The sequence below is a fragment of the Nerophis lumbriciformis genome, linkage group LG18, assembly GCF_033978685.3.
Source record: "Nerophis lumbriciformis linkage group LG18, RoL_Nlum_v2.1, whole genome shotgun sequence".
NCBI lineage: Eukaryota > Metazoa > Chordata > Actinopteri > Syngnathiformes > Syngnathidae > Nerophis > Nerophis lumbriciformis.
The window spans coordinates 39,123,970-39,144,777 of record NC_084565.2 but is presented as its reverse complement, the minus strand read 5'-3'; the positions used below and the strand labels follow the sequence as shown (position 1 = coordinate 39,144,777).

General features: G+C 41.5%; 1 protein-coding gene across 3 annotated transcripts in view; it reads right to left on the bottom strand.

Annotated features, from left to right (window-relative positions):
* The window catches only part of ryk (receptor like tyrosine kinase), a 150,848-nt gene that overhangs the window by 96,078 nt on the left and 33,962 nt on the right, over window positions 1-20,808 (bottom strand). For 2 of the 3 annotated variants that reach the window (XM_061978378.2, XM_061978381.2), the window contains exons 2-6: window positions 12,534-12,655; window positions 12,364-12,463; window positions 659-790; window positions 499-570; window positions 148-289 (exon numbers count right to left, since the gene is read on the bottom strand). In XM_061978378.2, the coding sequence (XP_061834362.2) occupies window positions 148-289; window positions 499-570; window positions 659-790; window positions 12,364-12,463; window positions 12,534-12,655 (568 nt within the window). The remainder of the gene's footprint in view (window positions 1-147; window positions 290-498; window positions 571-658; window positions 791-12,363; window positions 12,464-12,533; window positions 12,656-20,808) is intronic. The other variant, XM_061978379.2, reaches the window with a different exon arrangement.

Genomic DNA, 20,808 nt, shown 5'->3' with positions numbered 1-20,808 from the left:
GGAAAATACGGTACTAAATGCACCTTTCAGTTATGGAAATGATGGCGTTAAGGCTAGATTTGCCACAACAAATGTCCAATACAGCACTGTAGAAGACTTGTTTCTAATTGGTGAGAAATATTTAGTGTAAACAAGCTTGAAACCAACCTGTCCTCCATCTCCACTCTCTTCATGCTGTGCAGGTGCAGGATGGCCAGGATGATGGCCACCAGGAAGATGACGATGCAGCACACGCTGACACTGATGTAGAACACCTGAGTGGAGGTGGTGGGCGCGGTCACGCCATCTGCTGGTAGAGGGGGGAGAGGAAAAAAAAGAAGGTACGTGACAAAGCAGGAGCACTTGATGGAGGCCAAGTGCACCGGGGGCGCCACTTAGGAGCTGGCTCTTTTCTCATCTTACAGTGCCTGAGACAAAGCACCACTGCTGGTCATGGCAGTGGACTCACAAAAGGAGGAGTCAATACAACTCTGCAGGGCCACACGTGACCATACTCACAGTCAGGCTGCTGGAGGGTGGGGAGGCTGTGGTTGTTGAAAGGGAATGGAACTTTGGGGTCGGAATCTATTCCTGTCCACAAAGAAAGGAGCGTTTGCATCAGACCTTTTGTTCAATCAATGACACTCTTTTTTCTTTTTTTTTTTGTGCAGCGCTTTACTTTTGTAGCACATTTTCCTCCTCTTGAAGTTGAGCACTGTGTAGTTGTTGGCCTGGATGCTCAGATTGAGCTGCAGCGTCACCACCGCCTCGCCGTCAATCTTGCCGGAGCAGAAAAGGTCCACTCGAAAAACTGGAAGAACAGAAGACAGGGTTGAGTGATGCTCTCCCCTGACTACTTGACTGATGGTGACATCAAGAGATTGTCCACATAACCCGAATCCAAAGCAGCCATTACCGTATTTTCCGCACTATTAGCCGCACCTAAAAACCACAAATTTACTCAAAAGCTGACAGTGCGGCTTATAACCCGGTGCGCTTTATATATGGATTAATATTAAGATTCATTTTCATAAAGTTTCGGTCTCGCAACTACGGTAAACAGCCGCCATCTTTTTTCCCCGTAGAAGAGGAAGTGCTTCTTCTTCTACGCAAGCAACCGCCAAGGTAAGCACCCGCCCCCATAGAACAGGAAGCGCTTCTTCTTCTACTGTAAGCAACCACCCGCCCCCATAGAAGAAGAAGAAGCGCGCGGATATTACGTTTCATTTCCTTTGTGTGTTTACATCTGTAAAGACCACAAAATGGCTCCTACTAAGCGACAGGTTTCCGGTTCATGAAAAGACGCAATCTCTCCATCCGCACACGGACTACTATTTCACAGCAACTGCCTAAAGACTTTCAAGAAAAGCTGGCTACTTTCCGTGCATATTGTAAAAACAAGATAGCTGAAAAAAAGATCCGGCCAGAGAACATTATCAACATGGACGAGGTTCCACTGACTTTTGATATTCCTGTGAACCGCACTGTGGATACAACGGGAGCACGTACGGTGAATATTCGCACCACAGGGAATGAGAAGTCATCCTTCACTGTGGTTCTAGCTTGCCATGCTAATGGCCAGAAACTTCCACCCATGGTGATATTCAAAAGGAAGACCTTGCCAAAAGAGACCTTTCCAGCCGGCGTCATCATAAAAGCTAACTCGAAGGGATGGATGGATGAAGAAAAGATGAGCGAGTGGTTAAGGTAAGTTTACGCGAAGAGGCCGGGTGGCTTTTTTCACGCAGCTCCGTCCATGTTGATATACGACTCCATGCGCGCCCACATCACGCTGGTTTTTAATATATTATTAAAGTTTGACTGACCTATCTGACTGTTTTTTTGACATTCCTTTAGCGCAGTTAGATGCGGCTTATAACACGGGGCGGCTTATAGGTGGACAAAGTTTTGAAATATGCCGTTCATTGAAGGCGCGGCTTATAACCCAGGGCGGCTTATGGTGCGGAAAATACTGTACTTTGTCCAGCGATAGGGCCAAAACCATTAGTCAACAATAAAATTTGTCGCCGACAAATATATTTGTTGACAAGTCGTGATCTCATCTTTCGAGTCTTTCCAGGCGGAAGAGGCAAAAACTCTGACTGACTGCTAGGCCACTTCAAGCACTCACCACTAGCTTGCAGCACATTTGTGTTACTCATGCAAATACGTTAGAGCAGAGCACATTGAGCCCAGTTTATAATTTCCTGTCATACAGTATACCAGACAGTCTACTAAATGAGGACTATGTTATTGTTTACTTTATTACTCTAGTATACTCTGGACTAGGGATGTCCCGATCCAGGTTTTTGCACTTCCGATCCGATACCGATATTGTTTTTGCATTTCCGATCCGATACCAATACTGATACTGACCGATACTGGCCTATCCGAGCATGTATTAAAGTTTAAAGTTATTTAGCCTACTTAGTTGTCAGAATTATGTTGAAAAGGGTTTTAGTACTCTTGATAACAACTAGCCAGCTGAATTAGGGGAGTTTGAATAATACACAATGGTTGGTAACAAGAAACTGACCTGTTTATTCAAGGATAAACACAAAATAGACAAAATTATACATGACAAACAGAAATGGCATCATTGAACTAGGGCTGGGCGATATGGCCCTTTTTTAATATTGCGATATTTTAAGGCCATATTGCGATACACAATATATATCTCGATATTTTGCCTTAGCCTTGAATGAACACTTGATGCATATAATCACAGCAGTATGATGATTCTATGTGTTTTGATTAACACCCCAATAAGTTTTTCAACTTGTTTAAGTCGGGCTCCACTTAAATTGATTCATGATACAGATATATACTATCAGATATATACTATCATCATAATACAGTCATCACACAAGATAATCACATTGAATTATTTACATTATTTATAATCCAGGGTGTGGAGGGTAAGTGTCAAAAAGACAGCCAAAAGAGTTTGATATGAGAATAAATCTAAAGTTAAAATATAGGGTAGAAATGCATCCATTTGCAGGAAATGTAGTCTTGATTTTCAACATTTTCTTTCAAGGCTTGCATGTCTACATTAAAACATTCTTCTTCATACTGCATTAATATATGCTACTTTTAAACTTTCATGCAGAGAAGGAAATCACAACTAAAAAAAAATCACTAATTTTTTCATACGTTGTTGATGTGGAAATTTTTGCCTCAGCATTTTGATGGTGTGGACGTGTGGCACCGAATGGAGATAAGCGTCTCGACAGATGTCACAATATTTGAACAATGATGACGAAAACTGTTTTCTCTGTCGTGTCCGTGTGTCGAAAATTGTTATGCGCTTATTTTTTTATTTGACTTTGTGCGTGGCATAGCTTTGCTATGCGCAGAGGACGTTTAAACAGTGCGCAATTGCACAGGCGAGCACTTTAGAGGGAGCGTTGCTCGCACGGCTGCGCTAGCATCACAGCTAACGTTAGCCATGCTGCTACCTCTCTGCTCGGGGAGGACGTATACGTATGTGACGTATGACGTGACAGTATGTGACGTATGTCGTGACAGTATGCGATGTATGTCGTGACAGTATGTGACGTGTGGAAGAAGGTGCACTTGCTGTCTGTGAGAGGGAGACACAGGAAAGAGTGAGAAGAGCCTGTCGTGTAATGCCAGCAGCTAAAAGCAACTGCGTGAGAATTCACAGGCCTGTGGATGTGTTGAAGGTGTTCTGGAAAATGCGGAACGGAAATTACGGAGCAGCAGAAAAGTGGAATGTATTATTTAAATCGGTGCGTTGGAAAACACGGACTGGAGTTTTTTTTTAAACTGGATCTGGATCAGCATTTTCCCATGCCTTGCCGATACGCAATTTTTGGCAAATATCCCTACTCTGGACTGAAGCTGTGTGCCTTCATTGTTTTTGTAGCTGTTTTGAGGCATGTTTAAAAAAATAAAATAAATAAAATAAAATAATGCACTTTGTGAAAGTCAAAGTATAGTATTTCCCATAGTTGTAGTGGGTATCAGGATTATCTCAGGGAGAGCACGTCCCAAATCCCAAGCTGCTGTTTTGAGGCATGTTAAAAAAAATAATGCACTTTGTGACTTCAATCATAAATATGGCAGTGCCATGTCGGCATTTTTTTTTTCCCATAACTTGAGTTGAAGTTGTTCTCTTATTTTGGAAAACCTTGTTACATTGTTTAATGCAGTGTTTTTCAACCTTTTTTGAGGCAAGGCACATTTTTTTTCCATAAAAAATCCGGAGGCACACCACCAGCAGAAAACGTTGAAAAATGAAACTCCTTATTTTGAGTTTGTTCGTGCTTTAGTTCTTGTCTTGCGCTGTTATTTTGGTGGCCCTTCCTCTTTTGTTGGTGTTTTCCTGTAGCAGTTTCATGTCTTCCTTTTGAGCGCTATTCCGCGCACCTGTATTGTGTCAGCAAGCGAGGCTATTTACGTTGTTGCTATCCTTCTTTGTGTGGACATTGTTGACTGTCACGGCATGCTTTGTGGACGCCGTAAGTTTTTGCTGTCGTTCAGCATTCTGTTTACTTTGTAGCCAGTTCAGTTTTGCTTTACTTTACTGCAGAGTAAAATTATTGATTTGCAAAAAAACTATTTTTTGGACCAATTAGGTGAAGTTGCATAATGTCCCACGGCACACCAGTCAATATCTTACGGCACACTAGTGTGCCGCGGCACAGTGGTTGAAAAACACTGGTTTAATGCATCCAGCGGGGCATCACAACAAAATTAGGCATAATAATGTGTTAATTCCACCACTGTATATATCGGTATCGGTTGATATCGGAATCGGTAATCAAGAGTCGGACAATATCGGAGGAAAAAAAAGCCGTTATCGGACATCTCTAGTATTTTAAAATTCCTGGGATTTCGGGAAAACTGGGAAGTTGTACAAAAAGAGAAACGATAGGTTCGTTGTCCCAATTAAAATGAATGTTTTGAAGGTGGAATTAGGGCTGGGCGATATGGCCTTTTTTAAATATCGCGATATTTTAAGGCCATATCGCGATACACCATATATATGTGGATATTTTGCCTTAGCCTTGAATGAACACTTAATGCATATAATCACAGCAGTATGATGATTCTATGTGTCTACATTAAAACATTCTTCTTCATACTGCATTCATATATGCTACTTTTAAACTGTCATGCAGAGAAGGAGATCACAACTAAAAAAAAATCACTATTTTTTTTTCATACGGTTTTGATCTGGAAATGTTTGCCTCTGCATTTTGATGGTGTGGACGTGTGGCACCGAACGGAGATGTTGAAACTGACATGCGGAGAAAGCACTCTTCATTCTCTAGCTAGTGTGTGTGTGACAATCATTGGTACTTTAACTTTAACTTTAACTGGTGACTTTCAAATGATGCTACACATTAGCAGTAATGCTACTTTTTAAAGCAACACTTTCGCCCCACTCTTGACAAATTACGGTTGTCTGTTCGACATATTCCCACTTGAAGCCAAACCACCGCCAGACCATGGACCCCCTGCTGTTTTTTGGGGGAATTAATTATTCCTTCATTTGTTACCAGATTCGTACCTTCTTTCTCTCGTATTACCGCTAGCATCACAGCTAACGTTAGCCATGCTGCTACCTCTCAGGCGAGGGCGTATGTCGTGACAGTATGTGACGTGTGTAGAAGCTGCGCTTGTCTGTCTGTGAGAAGCGGAGACAGGAAAGAGCGAGGAGAACCTGTAGTGTAATGTCCGCTAGGGATGTCCCGATCCGATATTTGGATCGGCCGCCGATATTTGCCAAAAAATGCGTATCGGCAAGGCATGGAAAAATGCCGATCCAGATCCAGTTTAAAAAAAACCTCCGGTCCGTGTTTTCCAACGCACCGATTTAAATAATACATTCCACTTTTCTGCTGCTCCGTAATTTCCGTTCCGCATTTTCCAGCACACCTTCAACACATCCACAGGTCTGTGGAATCTCACGCAGTTGCTTTTAGCTGCTGGCATTACACGACAGGCTCTTCTCACTCTTTCCTGTGTCTCCCTCTCACAGACAGCGAGCGCACCTTCTTACATACGTCACATACTGTCACGTCATACGTCACATACGTTTACGTCCTCCCCAAGCAGAGAGGTAGCAGCACGGCTAACGTTAGCTGTGATGCTAGCGCAGCCGCTAAGGTGCGCGCCTGCTCAAACGTCCTCTGCGCACGGCAAATCTATGCCACGCACAAAATCAAATAAAAAAATAAGCGCATAACAATTTTCGACACACGGACACGACAGAGAAAACAGTTTTCATCATCATTGTTCAAATATTGTAACGTCTGTCGAGACGCTTATCTCCGTTCGGTGCCACACGTCCACACCATCAAAATGCAGAGGCAAAAATTTCCAGATCAACACCGTCTGAAAAAATTTGTGATCTATTTAGTTGTGATTTCCTTCTCTGCATGAAAGTTTAAAAGTAGCATATAATGCAGTATGAAGAAGAATGTTTTAATGTAGACATGCAAGCCTTGAAAGAACATTTTGAAAATCAAGACTACATTTCCTGCAAATGGGTGCATTTCTACCCTATATTTTAACTTTAGATTTATTCTCATATCAAACTCTTTTGGCTGTCTTTTTGACACTTACATCCGGTGCCCCCCCTCCACACCCTGGATTATAAATAATGTAAATAATTCAATGTGATTATCTTGTGTGATGACTGTATTATGATGATAGTATATATCTGATAGTATATATCTGTATCATGAATCAATTTAAGTGGACTCCGACTTAAACAAGTTGAAAAACTTATTGGGGTGTTACCATTTAGTGGTCAATTGTACGGAATATGTACTTCATTGTGCAACCTACTAATAAAAGTCTCAATCAATCAATCAAAACACATAGAATCATCATAGTGCTGTGATTATATGCATCAAGTGTTCATTCAAGGCTAAGGCAAAATATCGAGATATATATCGTGTATCGCAATATGGCCTTAAAATATCGCAATATTAAAAAAAGGCCATATCGCCCAGCCCTAGTTTCAATGATGCCATTTCTGTTTGTCATGTATAATTTTGTCTATTTTGTGTTTATCCTTGAATAAACAGGTCAGTTTCTTGTTACCAACCATTGTGTATTATTCAAACTCCCCTAATTCAGCTGGCTAGTTGTTATCAAGAGTACTAAAACCCTTTTCAACATGATTCTGACAACTAAGTAGGCTAAATAACTTTAAACTTTAATACATGCTCGGATAGGCCAGTATCGGTATCGGTCAGTATCGGTATCGGATCGGAAGTGCAAAAACAATATCGGTATCGGATCGGAAGTGCAAAAACCTGGATCGGGACATCCCTAGTAGAAGCTGCGCTTGTCTGTCTGTGAGAAGCAGAGACAGGAAAGAGCGAGGAGAACCTGTAGTGTAATGTCCGCAGCGAAAAGCAACTGCGTGAGAACGCATACTCGTATATCACGATCAGTGTTGGGACTAACGCGCTACAAAGTAACGCGTTACTGTAACGCCGTTAGTTTCGGTGGTAACTAGTAATCGAACGCGTTATTTTTTTAGATTCAGTAACTCAGTTACCGTTACTACATGATGCGTTACTGCGTTATTTTGCGTTATTTTTTTAATGTAGTATCGGCTAGAAACAGAAGAAGTGTCGTCCTTCTGTCTCACAAGGAAAAGAAAAGGCGTGCTTTCCTTCGGGGCTAACACCCTTCATTTTACCCGGCAGTGGGTCTTTACAGCTCCGGACTTGAGGGTGAATGACGAGGCCGGCGGTTTGTTGCAACTTTGCGACTTTATTGGTGTCTTACACGCAGCCATCCACCAAGCTAGAGCACCTGCACGCACTCACTGTTGCCGCTCGCTCACCTCTCTCGCCCACTCACTCACTGACGTCACTCACCTCACATGCTGTCATATCTTAAAGGGCCACACACACACACACACACACACACACATACGCTACTCTCATAACAACTAACAAGACACCATGGTGAAGCCAGAAGTCGAGTTTCTTAACATGGAGACATTGTCACTACTTTTCTTTTGTCGAGCACAAAGAAAAGAACATTTTAGTTAAATGTAAGTTGTGTCTTTGTCTTTGTGTGTTGTATGTAGACCACATTGCTTAGCAGAGTTCAGTGATGCAAATGCATGTCAAGTTGATCAACAGATTGTATTATTCTCCAGTGCAATAACAGTACTGAAATGAAGGCTAAAAGGGCATTAATGAGAGCCTTAAAAAAAAAAAGGAGAAAAAAAAGAAGTAACTAAATAGTTACTTTTCACAGTAACGCATTACTTTTTGGTGTAAGTAACTGAGTTACTTCTGAAATAAAGTAACTAGTAACGGTAACTAGTTACTGGTTTTCAGTAACTAACCCAACACTGATCACGATATAGTCATTTTGTATATCACACAGAGACAAACCCGCGATATATCGCGCATATCGATATATCTCCCAGCCCTAGGTGGAATGGCTAGAAACGGCTGAAAAATGTGGACTGTGAACATTTTCCAGGAAAAGGTGAAAAGAGGGCTTTTATTACGCTTTATTGGTTTTGGGATTTGTACTTGTAAACAAAAAAACATTACCGAAATACATCAAAATGCCAAATAGACGCCGATAATCAGTCGATCTCTAATTTAAAGTCCTGAGAGCCCTCAGCAGTAACTTCTGTAATGATATACCGTATTTTCCGCACTATTAGCCGCACCTAAAAACCACAAATTTACTCAAAAGCTGACAGTGCGGCTTATAACCCGGTGCGCTTTATATATGGATATTAAGATTCATTTTCATAAAGTTTCGGTCTCGCAACTATGGTAAACAGCCGCCATCTTTTTTCCCCGTAGAAGAGGAAGTGCTTCTTCTTCTACGCAAGCAACCGCCAAGGTAAGCACCCGCCCCCATAGAACAGGAAGCGCTTCTTCTTCTACTGTAAGCAACCACCCGCCCGCGTAGAAGAAGAAGAAGAAGCGCGCGGATATTACGTTTCATTTCCTTTGTGTGTTTACATCTGTAAAGACCACAAAATGGCTCCTACTAAGCGACAGGTTTCCGGTTCATGAAAAGACGCAATCTCTCCATCTGCACACGGACTACTATTTCACAGCAACTGCCTAAAGACTTTCAAGAAAAGCTGGCTACTTTCCGTGCATATTGTAAAAACAAGATAGCTGAAAAAAAGATCCGGCCAGAGAACATTATCAACATGGACGAGGTTCCACTGACTTTTGATATTCCTGTGAACCGCACTGTGGATACAACGGGAGCACGTACGGTGAATATTCGCACCACAGGGAATGAGAAGTCGTCCTTCACTGTCGTTCTAGCTTGCCATGCTAATGGCCAGAAACTTCCACCCATGGTGATAATCAAAAGGAAGACCTTGCCAAAAGAGACCTTTCCAGCCGGCGTCATCATAAAAGCTAACTCGAAGGGATGGATGAAGAAAAGATGAGCGAGTGGTTAAGGTAAGTTTACGCGAAGAGGCCGGGTGGCTTTTTTCACGCAGCTCTGTCCATGTTGATATACGACTCCATGCGCGCCCACATCACGCTGGTTTTTAATATATTATTAAAGTTTGACTGACCTATCTGACTGTTTTTTTGACATTCCTTTAGCGCAGTTAGATGCGGCTTACAACACCGGGCGGCTTATAGGTGGACAAAGTTTTGAAATATGCCGTTCATTGAAGGCGCGGCTTTTAACCCAGGGCGCCTTATGGTGCGGAAAATACGGTACTTTTCTTTTGTCGAGCACAAAGAAAAGAACATTTTAGTTAAATGTAAGTTGTGTCTTTGTCTTTGTGTGTTGTATGTAGACCACATTGCTTAGCAGAGTTCAGTGATGCAAATGCATGTCAAGTTGATCAACAGATTGTATTATTCTCCAGTGCAATAACAGTACTGAAATGAAGGCTAAAAGGGCATTAATGAGAGCCTTAAAAAAAAAAGGAGAAAAAAAAGAACTAAATAGTTACTTTTCACAGAAACGCATTACTTTTTGGTGTAAGTAACTGAGTTAGTAACTGAGTTACTTTTGAAATAAAGTAACTAGTAACGGTAACTCGTTACTGGTTTTCAGTAACTAACCCAACACTGATCACGATATAGTCATTTTCTATATCACACAGAGACAAACCCGCGATATATCGCGCATATCGATATATCGCCCAGCCCTAGGTGGAATGGCTAAAAACGGCTGAAATATGTGGACTGTGAACATTTTCCAGGAAAAGGTGAAAAGAGGGCTTTTATTACGCTTTATTGGTTTTGGGTTTTGTACTTGTAAACAAAAAAAACATTACCGAAATACATCAAAATGCCAAATAGACGCCGATAATCAGTCGATCTCTAATTTAAAGTCCTGAGAGCCCTCAGCAGTAACTTCTGTAATGATATAGTGTATGATACTTACCAGCAGTGTTGGGTTAGTTACTGAAAACCAGTAACTAGTTACAGTTACTAGTTACTTTATTTCAAAAGTAACTCAGTTACTTACACCAAAAAGTAATGCGTTACTGTGAAAAGTAACTATTTAGTTACTTCTTTTTTTCTTAAAGCTCCCATTAATGCCCTTTTTGCCTTCATTTCAGTACTGTTATTGCACTGGAGAATAATACAATCTGTTGATCAACTTGACATGCATTTTTATTTTCCTTTTAACATAATTAATGAAAAACAGTGCAACATAAAAAGGCATTCCTCCTTTCTTTAAACTTGGACCAATGACCATTAATAAAAAACAAGTTTAAGTGCAACATAAGAAGAAACATCATCTTCCTTGAAACATAGGTAGTGAAATAAAGGCTGACATCTGGAGTGATGCTGCTGTCTTCCACACTTGGAGCCATGGATTGTAGAATACTTGTTTTCAGTGGCAGGATCATTGACACAGATGGTGAAGTTTCAGTGCTCAGTAGAGATGGAACACTTTTGAGGGGTTTAAGCACCTGGAGGACCTCATCTGCCACTCTCACATCATCATCAGACAGGGTGACATTTGTCTTCAGGGTGTTGTGGGTCAATGCAGAGTATATAGCTGCCTGCTGCTCCAACATATCATAAGTGGAGTTCCACCTCGTTGGGACATCATGTATGAGCAGGCAGCTTTAGCATTTCTTGCTTTGTCTTAAGCACATGAGCAGCTGTTGTGCTTGGGTGGAAGTAGGAAACCTTCCTGATCCTCCCAAAGAGGCGCTCCATCCTATTGACTGAGATTCCCTTCTGTGATGCCAAATTCACTACATGTGCAAAGCACCTATCTGTGGTCCCAGTCCTGCCTCATTCTCTGTAATTATTTGATTTTTGGCATTATCTCGTGTGACTGGGATATCTTTATCTTCCAGTCCTCCACTGCTTGTGTCAGTACCTGCGCAAGGTGACTCTCGTAGAGGGGGCGTGTCTTCACATCTCCCAGTCTGCTGTGATGAAGTGAGCGCTTATAGTTCCGCTGGACGTCCACCCGTCTGTCATGAGCGCAACAGATGATGCTCGGGATAGTTCATCCACAACTTTTTTCTTCTCCTGCTCATAAGGATCTGGCACAATCTTATTGCTGAAGTGGGTGCGCGACGGGATGTCGTAACGTGGTTCAAGCACGTTCAGCATGTGTTTAAAACCCTCGTTTTGCTCAACCGAGTCTGCACTTATAAACACACCGATTCAATGGCGCGGGGCTTTCAAGCTCCTCCGTTACTCCGCTCGCCATGACCACGCTGTGTGGACTGAACGTGCCAACAACTTTTTTTGTTTGTTTCATATATCAAACCGCGGATCACTTGTGTGCCTCCCCTCCCCACACCCACACCCACACACACATAGACCGCGCCTCTTTTCTTCTCTCCGGCTTGTGACAGAGGAAGATTCAGAAGAACGACACCGCAGCGCTTCTGTTTCTAGCCGATACTACATCAAAAGTAACGTAAAATAACGCAGTAACGCATCATGTAGTAACGGTAACTAAATTACTGAATAAAAAAAAATAACGCGTTAGATTACTAGTTACCGCCGAAACTAACGGCGTTAGTCCCAACACTGCTTACCAGCACATGTTTGTGTAAAAAAAGGGTATGATACAAGACGTTTTCCGACAGCATGAGGTGGTACAAACTTGCTTCACTGCGGTTTCCTAATGCAAAATGTTCCTCGTCAAAAGCACCTTCCACGTTCTTGTTTATTTGCACCTTCCCTGCTGTGTAAACGCCAGTGTCCAGGTCGGAGACGTGATTTCAGGCAAGAAGAATGCGTGCGGGGATTATGTTGCCACAATTGCGCGAAAAGCAACTCCAAACATTCCTAATCCTGTCTAATTGACACTGAAAGGCGAGGATTTACTGACATCATTTTTGAGAGGGTGAAACAAAGTGGAAGCATGTGATCCCACCAAGACAGAAGACATTTGACAAACCGGAGGGAACGCGAGGCACCTCCCCTTGACTGGTGATGTTGCTCCGCGGAAGGTTCATGGCAACAGGGTTCTCTAGGAGGAAACCTAGTTGGTAGTCCACCTGTAAGACGAGAGAAGGTCGTGGGGTGACTGGCCAACGGTGTGCTGCCTAAATGGTTCCAGAGACTGACCTTGGACTTGGAGTGCCACGTGAAGTGAAGGCTGTTGGTCTCACTGGGGACCGGCAGAGTGAAGGACAGCGCGTAATGATTGACAACGTCGTCCCGGACGTAGTAAAGCTCTGCATCCAGGCCTGCGTGGGAAGAACACATCAAATTAGACCTCACTTTCTGTTTGTGTTGTTGTGCTCGGCAGAGTAACCGTGTAATACTCTTCCATATCAGTAGGTGGCAGCCGGTAGCTAATTGCTTTGTGGATGTCGGAAATTCTGGGAGGCAGCGTGCAGGTAAAAAGGTATCTAATGCTTAAACCAAAAATAAACAAAAAGGTGACTGGCATTGAAGCCATGCAAAACGAAACTAAACTGGCTACAGAGTAAACAAAAACAGAACGCTGGACGACAGCAAAGACTTACTGTGGAGCAAACAATGTACATCCGAACATGACATGACAATCAACAATGTCCCCACAAAGAAGGATAAAAACAACTGAAATATTCTTGATTGCTAAAACAAAATAGATGCGGGGAATATCGCTCAAAAGGAAGACATGAAACTGCTACAGGAAAATACCAAAAAAAGAGGAAAAAGCCACTAAAATAGGAGCGCAAGACAAGAAGTAAAACACTATACACAGGAAAACAGCAAAAAACTCAAAATAAGTCCTGGCGTGATGTGACAGGTGGTGACAGTACACCTACTTTGAGACAAGAGCTATAGTGATGCATGCTTGGTTGTGGTTTAAAGCAGGAGTGCTCACACTTTTTCTGCAGGCGAGCTACTTTTCAATTGATCAAGTCGTGGGGATCTACCTCATTCATATATATAATTTATATTTACTTATTTATGAAATATATGTTTTTGTTAACAAGTTAAAGGTGTTTAATGATAATGCAAGCATGTTTAACACATATAGTTAATATTGTTAAAAAATTAAAGGTGTTTAATGATAATACAAGTATGTTTAATACATATAGTTAATATTGTTAACAAGTTAAAGGTGTTTAATGATAATACAAGCATGTTTAACACATATAGTTAATATTGTTAACAAGTTAAAGGTGTTTAAAGATAATACAAGCATGTTTAACACATATAGTTAATATTGTTAACAAGTTAAAGGTGTTTAATGATAATACAAGCATGTTTAACACATATAGTTAATATTGTTAATAAGTTAAAGGTGTTTAAAGATAATACAAGCATGTTTAACACATATAGTTAATATTGTTAATAAGTTAAAGGTGTTTAAAGATAATACAGGCATGTTTAACACATATAGATTCCTTTCTTTCATGAAGACAAGAATATAAGTTGGTGTATTACCTGATTCTGATGACTTGCATTGATTGGAATCAGACAGTGGTGCTGATAACGTCCGCATTTTCGAATGGAGGAGAAAAAAAATCCTCCTTTCTGTCCAATACCACATGAAAGTGGTTGGTTTTTGGCATCTTATTTGTCCAGCTTCCGTACTCCTTTGTATACACTTTACAAGAAATACATTGTCGGCAAACTCCGTAGCTTGCTAGCTTGTGCACGCCAGCTTTCTGAGACTCTTATTTTGTTAGCGCAACTGTGCAACTGTGCAGTCGGTCTTTGGAGTTTTGACGACAGGTACGGCGCCAGAGTCTGTTCAAATAAAATGTTTCTCGCCTTCCAGTCTGTAATTTTAATGAGCTGGCAGCAGCCAGCGTCATCTCAGAAGACCCTCGGGTGCCGTGAATGTCAATCAAGTGACGAAAGTGATGTCATAGTGAAGATTTATGATCGCTCATTTTTTTAATGCCTGGCTGGTGATCCACTGACACACCCTCCGCGATCGACCGGTAGCTCGCGATCGACGTAATGAGCACCCCTGGTTTAAAGCATGGGTGTCAAACATGGGTGGCCAAATTTGGCCCGCCATGCCGCAGTAACACCACATTCTCCGCTAATACTCATACTTGCCAACCCTCCCGATTTTCAGTGCCCCTCTCGAAAGTCTCCCGGGGCAACCATTCTCCCGAATTTCTCCCGATTTCCACCCGGACAACAATATTAGGGGCGTGACTTAAAGGCACTGCCTTTATCGTTCTCTACAACCTGTCGTCACGTCTGCTTTTCCTCCATACAAACAGCGTGCCGGCCCCTGTCACATGATGTATGCGGCTTCTACACACACATAAGTGAATGCAAGGCATACTTGATCAACAGCCATACAGGTCACACTAAGGGTGGCCGCATAAACAACTTTAACATTGTTACAAATACGCGCCACACTGTGAAACCACACCAAACAAGAATGACAAACACATTTCGGGAGAACATCCGCACCGTAACACAACATAAACACAACAGAACAAATACCCAGAACCCCTTGCAGCACTAACTCTTCCGGGACGCTACCACCAAACCCCGCCCCCCCCCCAACCCCGCCCACCTGAGCCCCGACATTAATGAACTAGCATCCCAGAAAAGATGTCAGGTATCTGGCTTGGGCACATCAGATTAGATCAGTGAGTCGCAAACTGAGCAGTAAAAAGGCCTGAATGGTTGATTTATTCATTGTTATTTTATTTTCAAATTTATTAGCCTGTGGAAAAAGTTAATGTTGATATTTACCTCAGAAGGCTGCAAATAGAAAAGAGGCATTACATTTTTTATTTACATTTTATTTAATATACCATTGATGTTTTTTCGTTTGTTTTTTGAAAGTTGATTTTGCACTATTAAGTTATATAAGCGTCACTTGTTCCATATTCAGTGTTAAAGCAAATCGGTGTAGCAAACTGAGCAATAATTAACGTTTTATTCATGCACTTTCTCTTGCTACTTCAAGGCTTGAATGTTTGATTCATTCATTATTGTTATTTTATTTTCAAATTTATTATTAGCCTGTGGAAAAAGTTTATTTTGATATTTACCTCGGAAGGCTGCAAATAGAAAAGAGGCATTCGATTTTTATTTAATTGTATTTGATATGCCATTGATATATTTTTGAATTATTATTATTATTAATTGAAATTCGATTTTGCATGTCACAAAAAAAAGTTATATAAGCCTTGCTTCTTCAATATTCAATGCAAAACTTGTTTGGGTCCCTATTAAAAGGTTAATTTGTTCAATCTTGGCCCGCGGCTTTGTTCAGTTTTACATTTTGGCCCACTCTGTATTTGAGTTTGACACCCCTGGTTTAAAGTCATATCCAACAATTGCGACGACTTTTTACTGTCAACTAAGTTTAATTTTTTAAAGGGGAACATTATCACCAGACCTATGTAAGCGTCAATATATACCTTGATGTTGCAAAAAAAAAGACCATATATTTTTTTAACCGATTTCCGAACTCTAAATGGGTGAATTTTGGCGAATTAAACGCCTTTCTATTATTCGCTCTCGGAGCGATGACGTCACGTTTTCTCACTTTCGTCGGTGTGTTGTCGGAGGGTGTAACAACACCAACAGGGACGGATTCAAGTTGCACCAGTGGCCCAAAGATGCGAAAGTGGCAAGAAATTGGACGAAATTTGTTCAAAATACGAGGCTGTGGGGAAAGCCGACGAAATGGTCAGTCGTTTGTTCCGCACACTTTACCGACGAAAGCTATGCTACGACAGAGATGGCAAGAATGTGTGGATATCCTGCGACACTCAAAGCAGATGCTGACATCAACTCCAAATCTGGACAGATCAGCTTTCAGGAAAAGAGAGCGGATGAGGGTATGTCTACAGAATATATTAATTGATGAAAACTTTATTCATTACTCGCGGTTTTACGTAAATTCCATCCATCCATCCATCTTCTTCCGCTTATCCGAGGTCGGGTCGCGGGGGCAGCAGCCTAAGCAGGGAAGCCCAGACTTCCCTCTCCCCAGCCACTTCGTCCAGCTGGGTGGTAGCAGGGGTGTATAATGTAGCCCGGAAGAGTCAGGGCTGCATGGGATTCTGGGTATTTGTGTTTATGTTGTGTTAAGGTGCAGATGTTCTCCCGAAATGTGTTTGTCATTCTTGTTTGGTTTTGGTTCAAAGTGTGGCGCATTATTAGTAAGAGTGTTAAAGTTGTTTTATATGGTCACCGTCAGTGTAACCTGTGTGGCTGTTGACCAAGTATGCCTTGCTGTCACGTACGTGTGCAAGCAGAAGATGCATACTGCATAACAAGGAATTGGGCTGGCACCAAATGCTGTACCATCATGGCACGCCCTTATTATAACTGTAAGGTTGAAAATCGGAGAATATTAATCCCGGGAGTATTCTGCGAGAGGCACTGAAATCCGGAAGTCTCCCGGGAAAATCGGGGGGGTCGACAAGTATGCAGCTGAGCCGCATCAGAGTGATCAAAGAGCCGCATGCGGCTCCGGAGCCGCGGGTTGCCGACCCCTGGACTATACCATTTTGAGAATATCTGTAATATGTGCATACTAGCCTATATGTCTTCCACAGCATTTTGACCACAAATGTCATTGACAGCCATGTTGACGCCATGCAGTGTATGTACTCTTGTGGCTTTTTCCACCTGACTGCAAGTCAAACAAGATATACTGAGGTCTGGCAAGACAAGTCTCTGGACCAAACTGTACCTCGGGGGTGTTCAATTCGTTTCCACTGCCAGTTAGAAAAAGAGAAAAAACAGACGCAACAGCAGACCCTCCCCGCCCCCATCCCGACTTAAATGAGAGAGATGGACTAACCACATCTGTTAGTACTTGAAAACTCTCAAGTGAAGAACTTCAAATGAGACAACCTCCAAAATGAGACTGCAATTTTCCATGCAGGAAACAGCAGAAGGGGAAAGGGTTGAGAGGACGGGAGTGGAATTCCTGCTGAAATAAGTCACTGTGTCACACTGACATAAGAGTTTTATAGCCAGGCTGAGTTTATTTTGCTCAGGAGCCTCTTTCCTCATCAGAAAAGTCAGGGAAAGAAATCCTCGGCAGACTCCCGAGTATCTCGTTTAGAGGGAGGCAAAGAATGTGCGGCAGGATCCCCCAACAGCCTCGGGCTCTCAGAAGGTTCCACATTGACTCAATTAAAAACATCTCAGGCATTTGCCAGCTCGAGAGCAGATGGGGCTCGTCTAAACTGGTGCCCACATAAAGCCCAAGGAGGGTGGTTCTGACCTACAGGGTTGGTTTCACCCTGAACTTGGTAAGCCTGCAGAGCGGATCAAAGAACGCGACATGTACTTATTTTTATCGCGTTTCAATGACTCCTGAAGGGTCTTTAAGCAGAAGTTTGGCATTCATCTATGTTCCTACCACATTGTAAAACCAACACGCCTCCACAGTCGGTTAACATTCGAAAATGGAATAGGATGCCGGAAGTTACTCAAACAGGGACTTTGATGATGGGGTTGATGGCTCCATTCTAAGCTCGTCGATGACTACAGTAGTCGATTATTAAAATAGTCGTTAGTTGCAGTCCTAATAGTGATACATGCTGTCATTGGGGTATTAGTTACCTGTATATATTTCTGTCCATATTGCATGGCACTACCTCTGACTGATTAGTTTCCTTTTCAAGAAGACATAATACATTATAGTGCCCCAGTAGCATACTTGCCAACCCTCCCGAATTTTCCGGGAGACTCCCAAAATTCAGCGCCAGTCCCGAAAACCTCCCGGGACAAATATTCTCCCGAAAATCTCCCGATTTTCAGCCGGAGCTGGAGGCCACGCCCCCTCCAGCTCCATGCGGACCTGAGTGAGGACAGCCTTTTTTCACGACGGGAGGACAACAGGGTGACAAGAACTAAATCATCCAGACAAGAGATAAATTGTATTATGTTTATCTTACCTAAAAATAAATATATTTATTAATAAAAACAAAACAAAAAACTAAATACATTTTTACTAAAAACATCAAAATTAATTGTATTTTTATTTATATGACTCCTTATTAGAATTATACATTAAAATAAACATATTTGAAATAATTAATTTTAAATTATCATAATAATTAATTTAAAATGACTATATTTAATTATAAAATAATTGCTTGTTTATCAACAACTTTAGCATTTTATTCATTACATTTTGAAGCTCTCAGAAGCCAAGTTATGTTATATTCCTTAAGATTTATTTATGCAAGTTTGAAGTATCAATTATCTAAACACAGTTTTGTTTGCATATTTTCAGGATATATATATATTAGAGATGCGCGGATAGGCAATTATTTCATCCGCAACCGCATCACAAAAGTCGTCAACCATCCGCCATCCACCCGAACTAACATTTAATCAAAACCGCACCCACCCGCCATTCGCCACCCGCCCGTTGTTATATATCTAATATAGACGATGCAAGGCATTAGTGAGGTTATAAAGCTTTTGCCTGTTAAAGAAAGGAGACTGATCCAATGTAGCAGAGACATTCAATGCGTGCCACGCTGTCACGGCCCAGACGCACACTAGTGCGCAATCATCTGGGAGCCGCGCTGAGCGCACCTCCAAGCGCGCTCGCGCCACTCAAACTGCTGCAGGCAGCTGCGTTCTATCTTGTTTTAACATCCTGTGGCACTCTTCTGGGATCACGGCAGACGAAACTGCTCATGCTCAGGGTGTTTGTGGAGGTTCGGGGTTTTGCACAAATGTGATGCACCATGTTAGATGTCCCGGTTTTGTGACTGTCGTAGACATAAACAGCATCGCAGCTCTTGCAAATCACGTAGCCAGCATTACTATCATCCTGATTTACAACCTCATAAAAACGAGTCCACGCTGAACTTTTCTGGCCTTTTTTTCCCCTGGTCTTTAGTATTCCCTTTTTTAGTTTGTCGCGTACCACGTTTGCTGCTGGCGTTGCCATCTCTTTTTTTTTTCTTCTTCTGTTGTGGCGTGCTGCAGGTGCCTGCTCGTTTTTCGTATGTGGGTAACAACATTTAACTATGTATATATATTTCCGAATTGGTTTAACTGCCACCCGCCTGAATCTATTTAAAATCTTTTTTTTTTTTTTTTTCAACCGCCCGACCCGTGGATAATCCGCGGACTCCGCGGTTGTGTCCGCAAACCGCGCATCTCTAATATATATATATATATATATATATATATATATATATATATATATATATATATATATATATATATATATATATATATGAAATACTTGACTTGGTGAATTGTAGCTGTCAATATACTCCTACCCTCTTAACCACGTCCCCAACCACGCCCCGCCCCGCCCCCGACCACGCCCCCACCCCTCACCTACCGAAATCGGAGGTCTCAAGGTTGGCAAGTATGCCCAGTAGGCCCACCAAACAATTTACCGGTAATATCGGTCGATCTATGTATCATAGATCGACCGACATGTTTTTTAGGAAACGGCGGACCATTAGCGACATAATGTTGTGCTTAATTTAGCCGCAAAAAACCTCAGGGGCTTCCACAAACACCTTTGTTACATGTGTATAGGAGGAGCATCAACGTTTGCATTTCAAAGTATGGGAAAATTGGTAAAAATATGGGATTTTTCTACATTACAATAACTTGCCGAATACTCAATTGTATACAATTTTACATACAGTTAATGGATTTGTTACATTGTAAGGTTTCCTCGTGACGAACCCTGAAATATTGTTTGGTGGAAGGTTGTTTGGAACAGGTACAAAGTTTCAATATGACGCACCACATGTTTTCATTTCTCTTTACAACATATCCGAAAAGGAGTAGGAAAAAGCAACATTTATTTAAACCTACGCCTTTTTCACATCATAGCAATTAATAACACGTGTTCACTTTCTGTTCTCAAATTGTAACACAATTTACATCAACAATTTGTAAATATGGCAAACATTTAAATAAAACCTCAGAGCACCGGAGCACAGCTTAGTAGAAAGAAGCACTTGTTATTACTATTAACTTACTCTCTAATTATCAATTTATTTTTGTTAATACTAAATATGGTAACACTTTAGTATGGGGAACATATTCACCATTAATTAGTTGTTTATTAAAGTAACAAAGACTTAATTTAGAGTTATTTGGACACTAGGGGAACATAAGGGTTAGGGTTACTAATAAGCAATAATTCTGAGGTTGAGGGAAGACTCTGAGTTAATGGCTTACTGGTTGTATAATAAGGCCATGCAGAATAAGGCATTAATAAGTACTTAATAATGACTAGTTAAGAGCCAATATGTTACTAATTTGCACGTTAATAAGCAACTAATTAAAGGGGAACATTATCACAATTTCAGAAGGGTTAAAACCATTAAAAATCAGTTCCCAGTGGCTTATTTTATTTTTCGAAGTTTTTTTCAAAATTTTACCCATCACGCAATATCCCTAAAAAAAAGCTTCAAAGTGC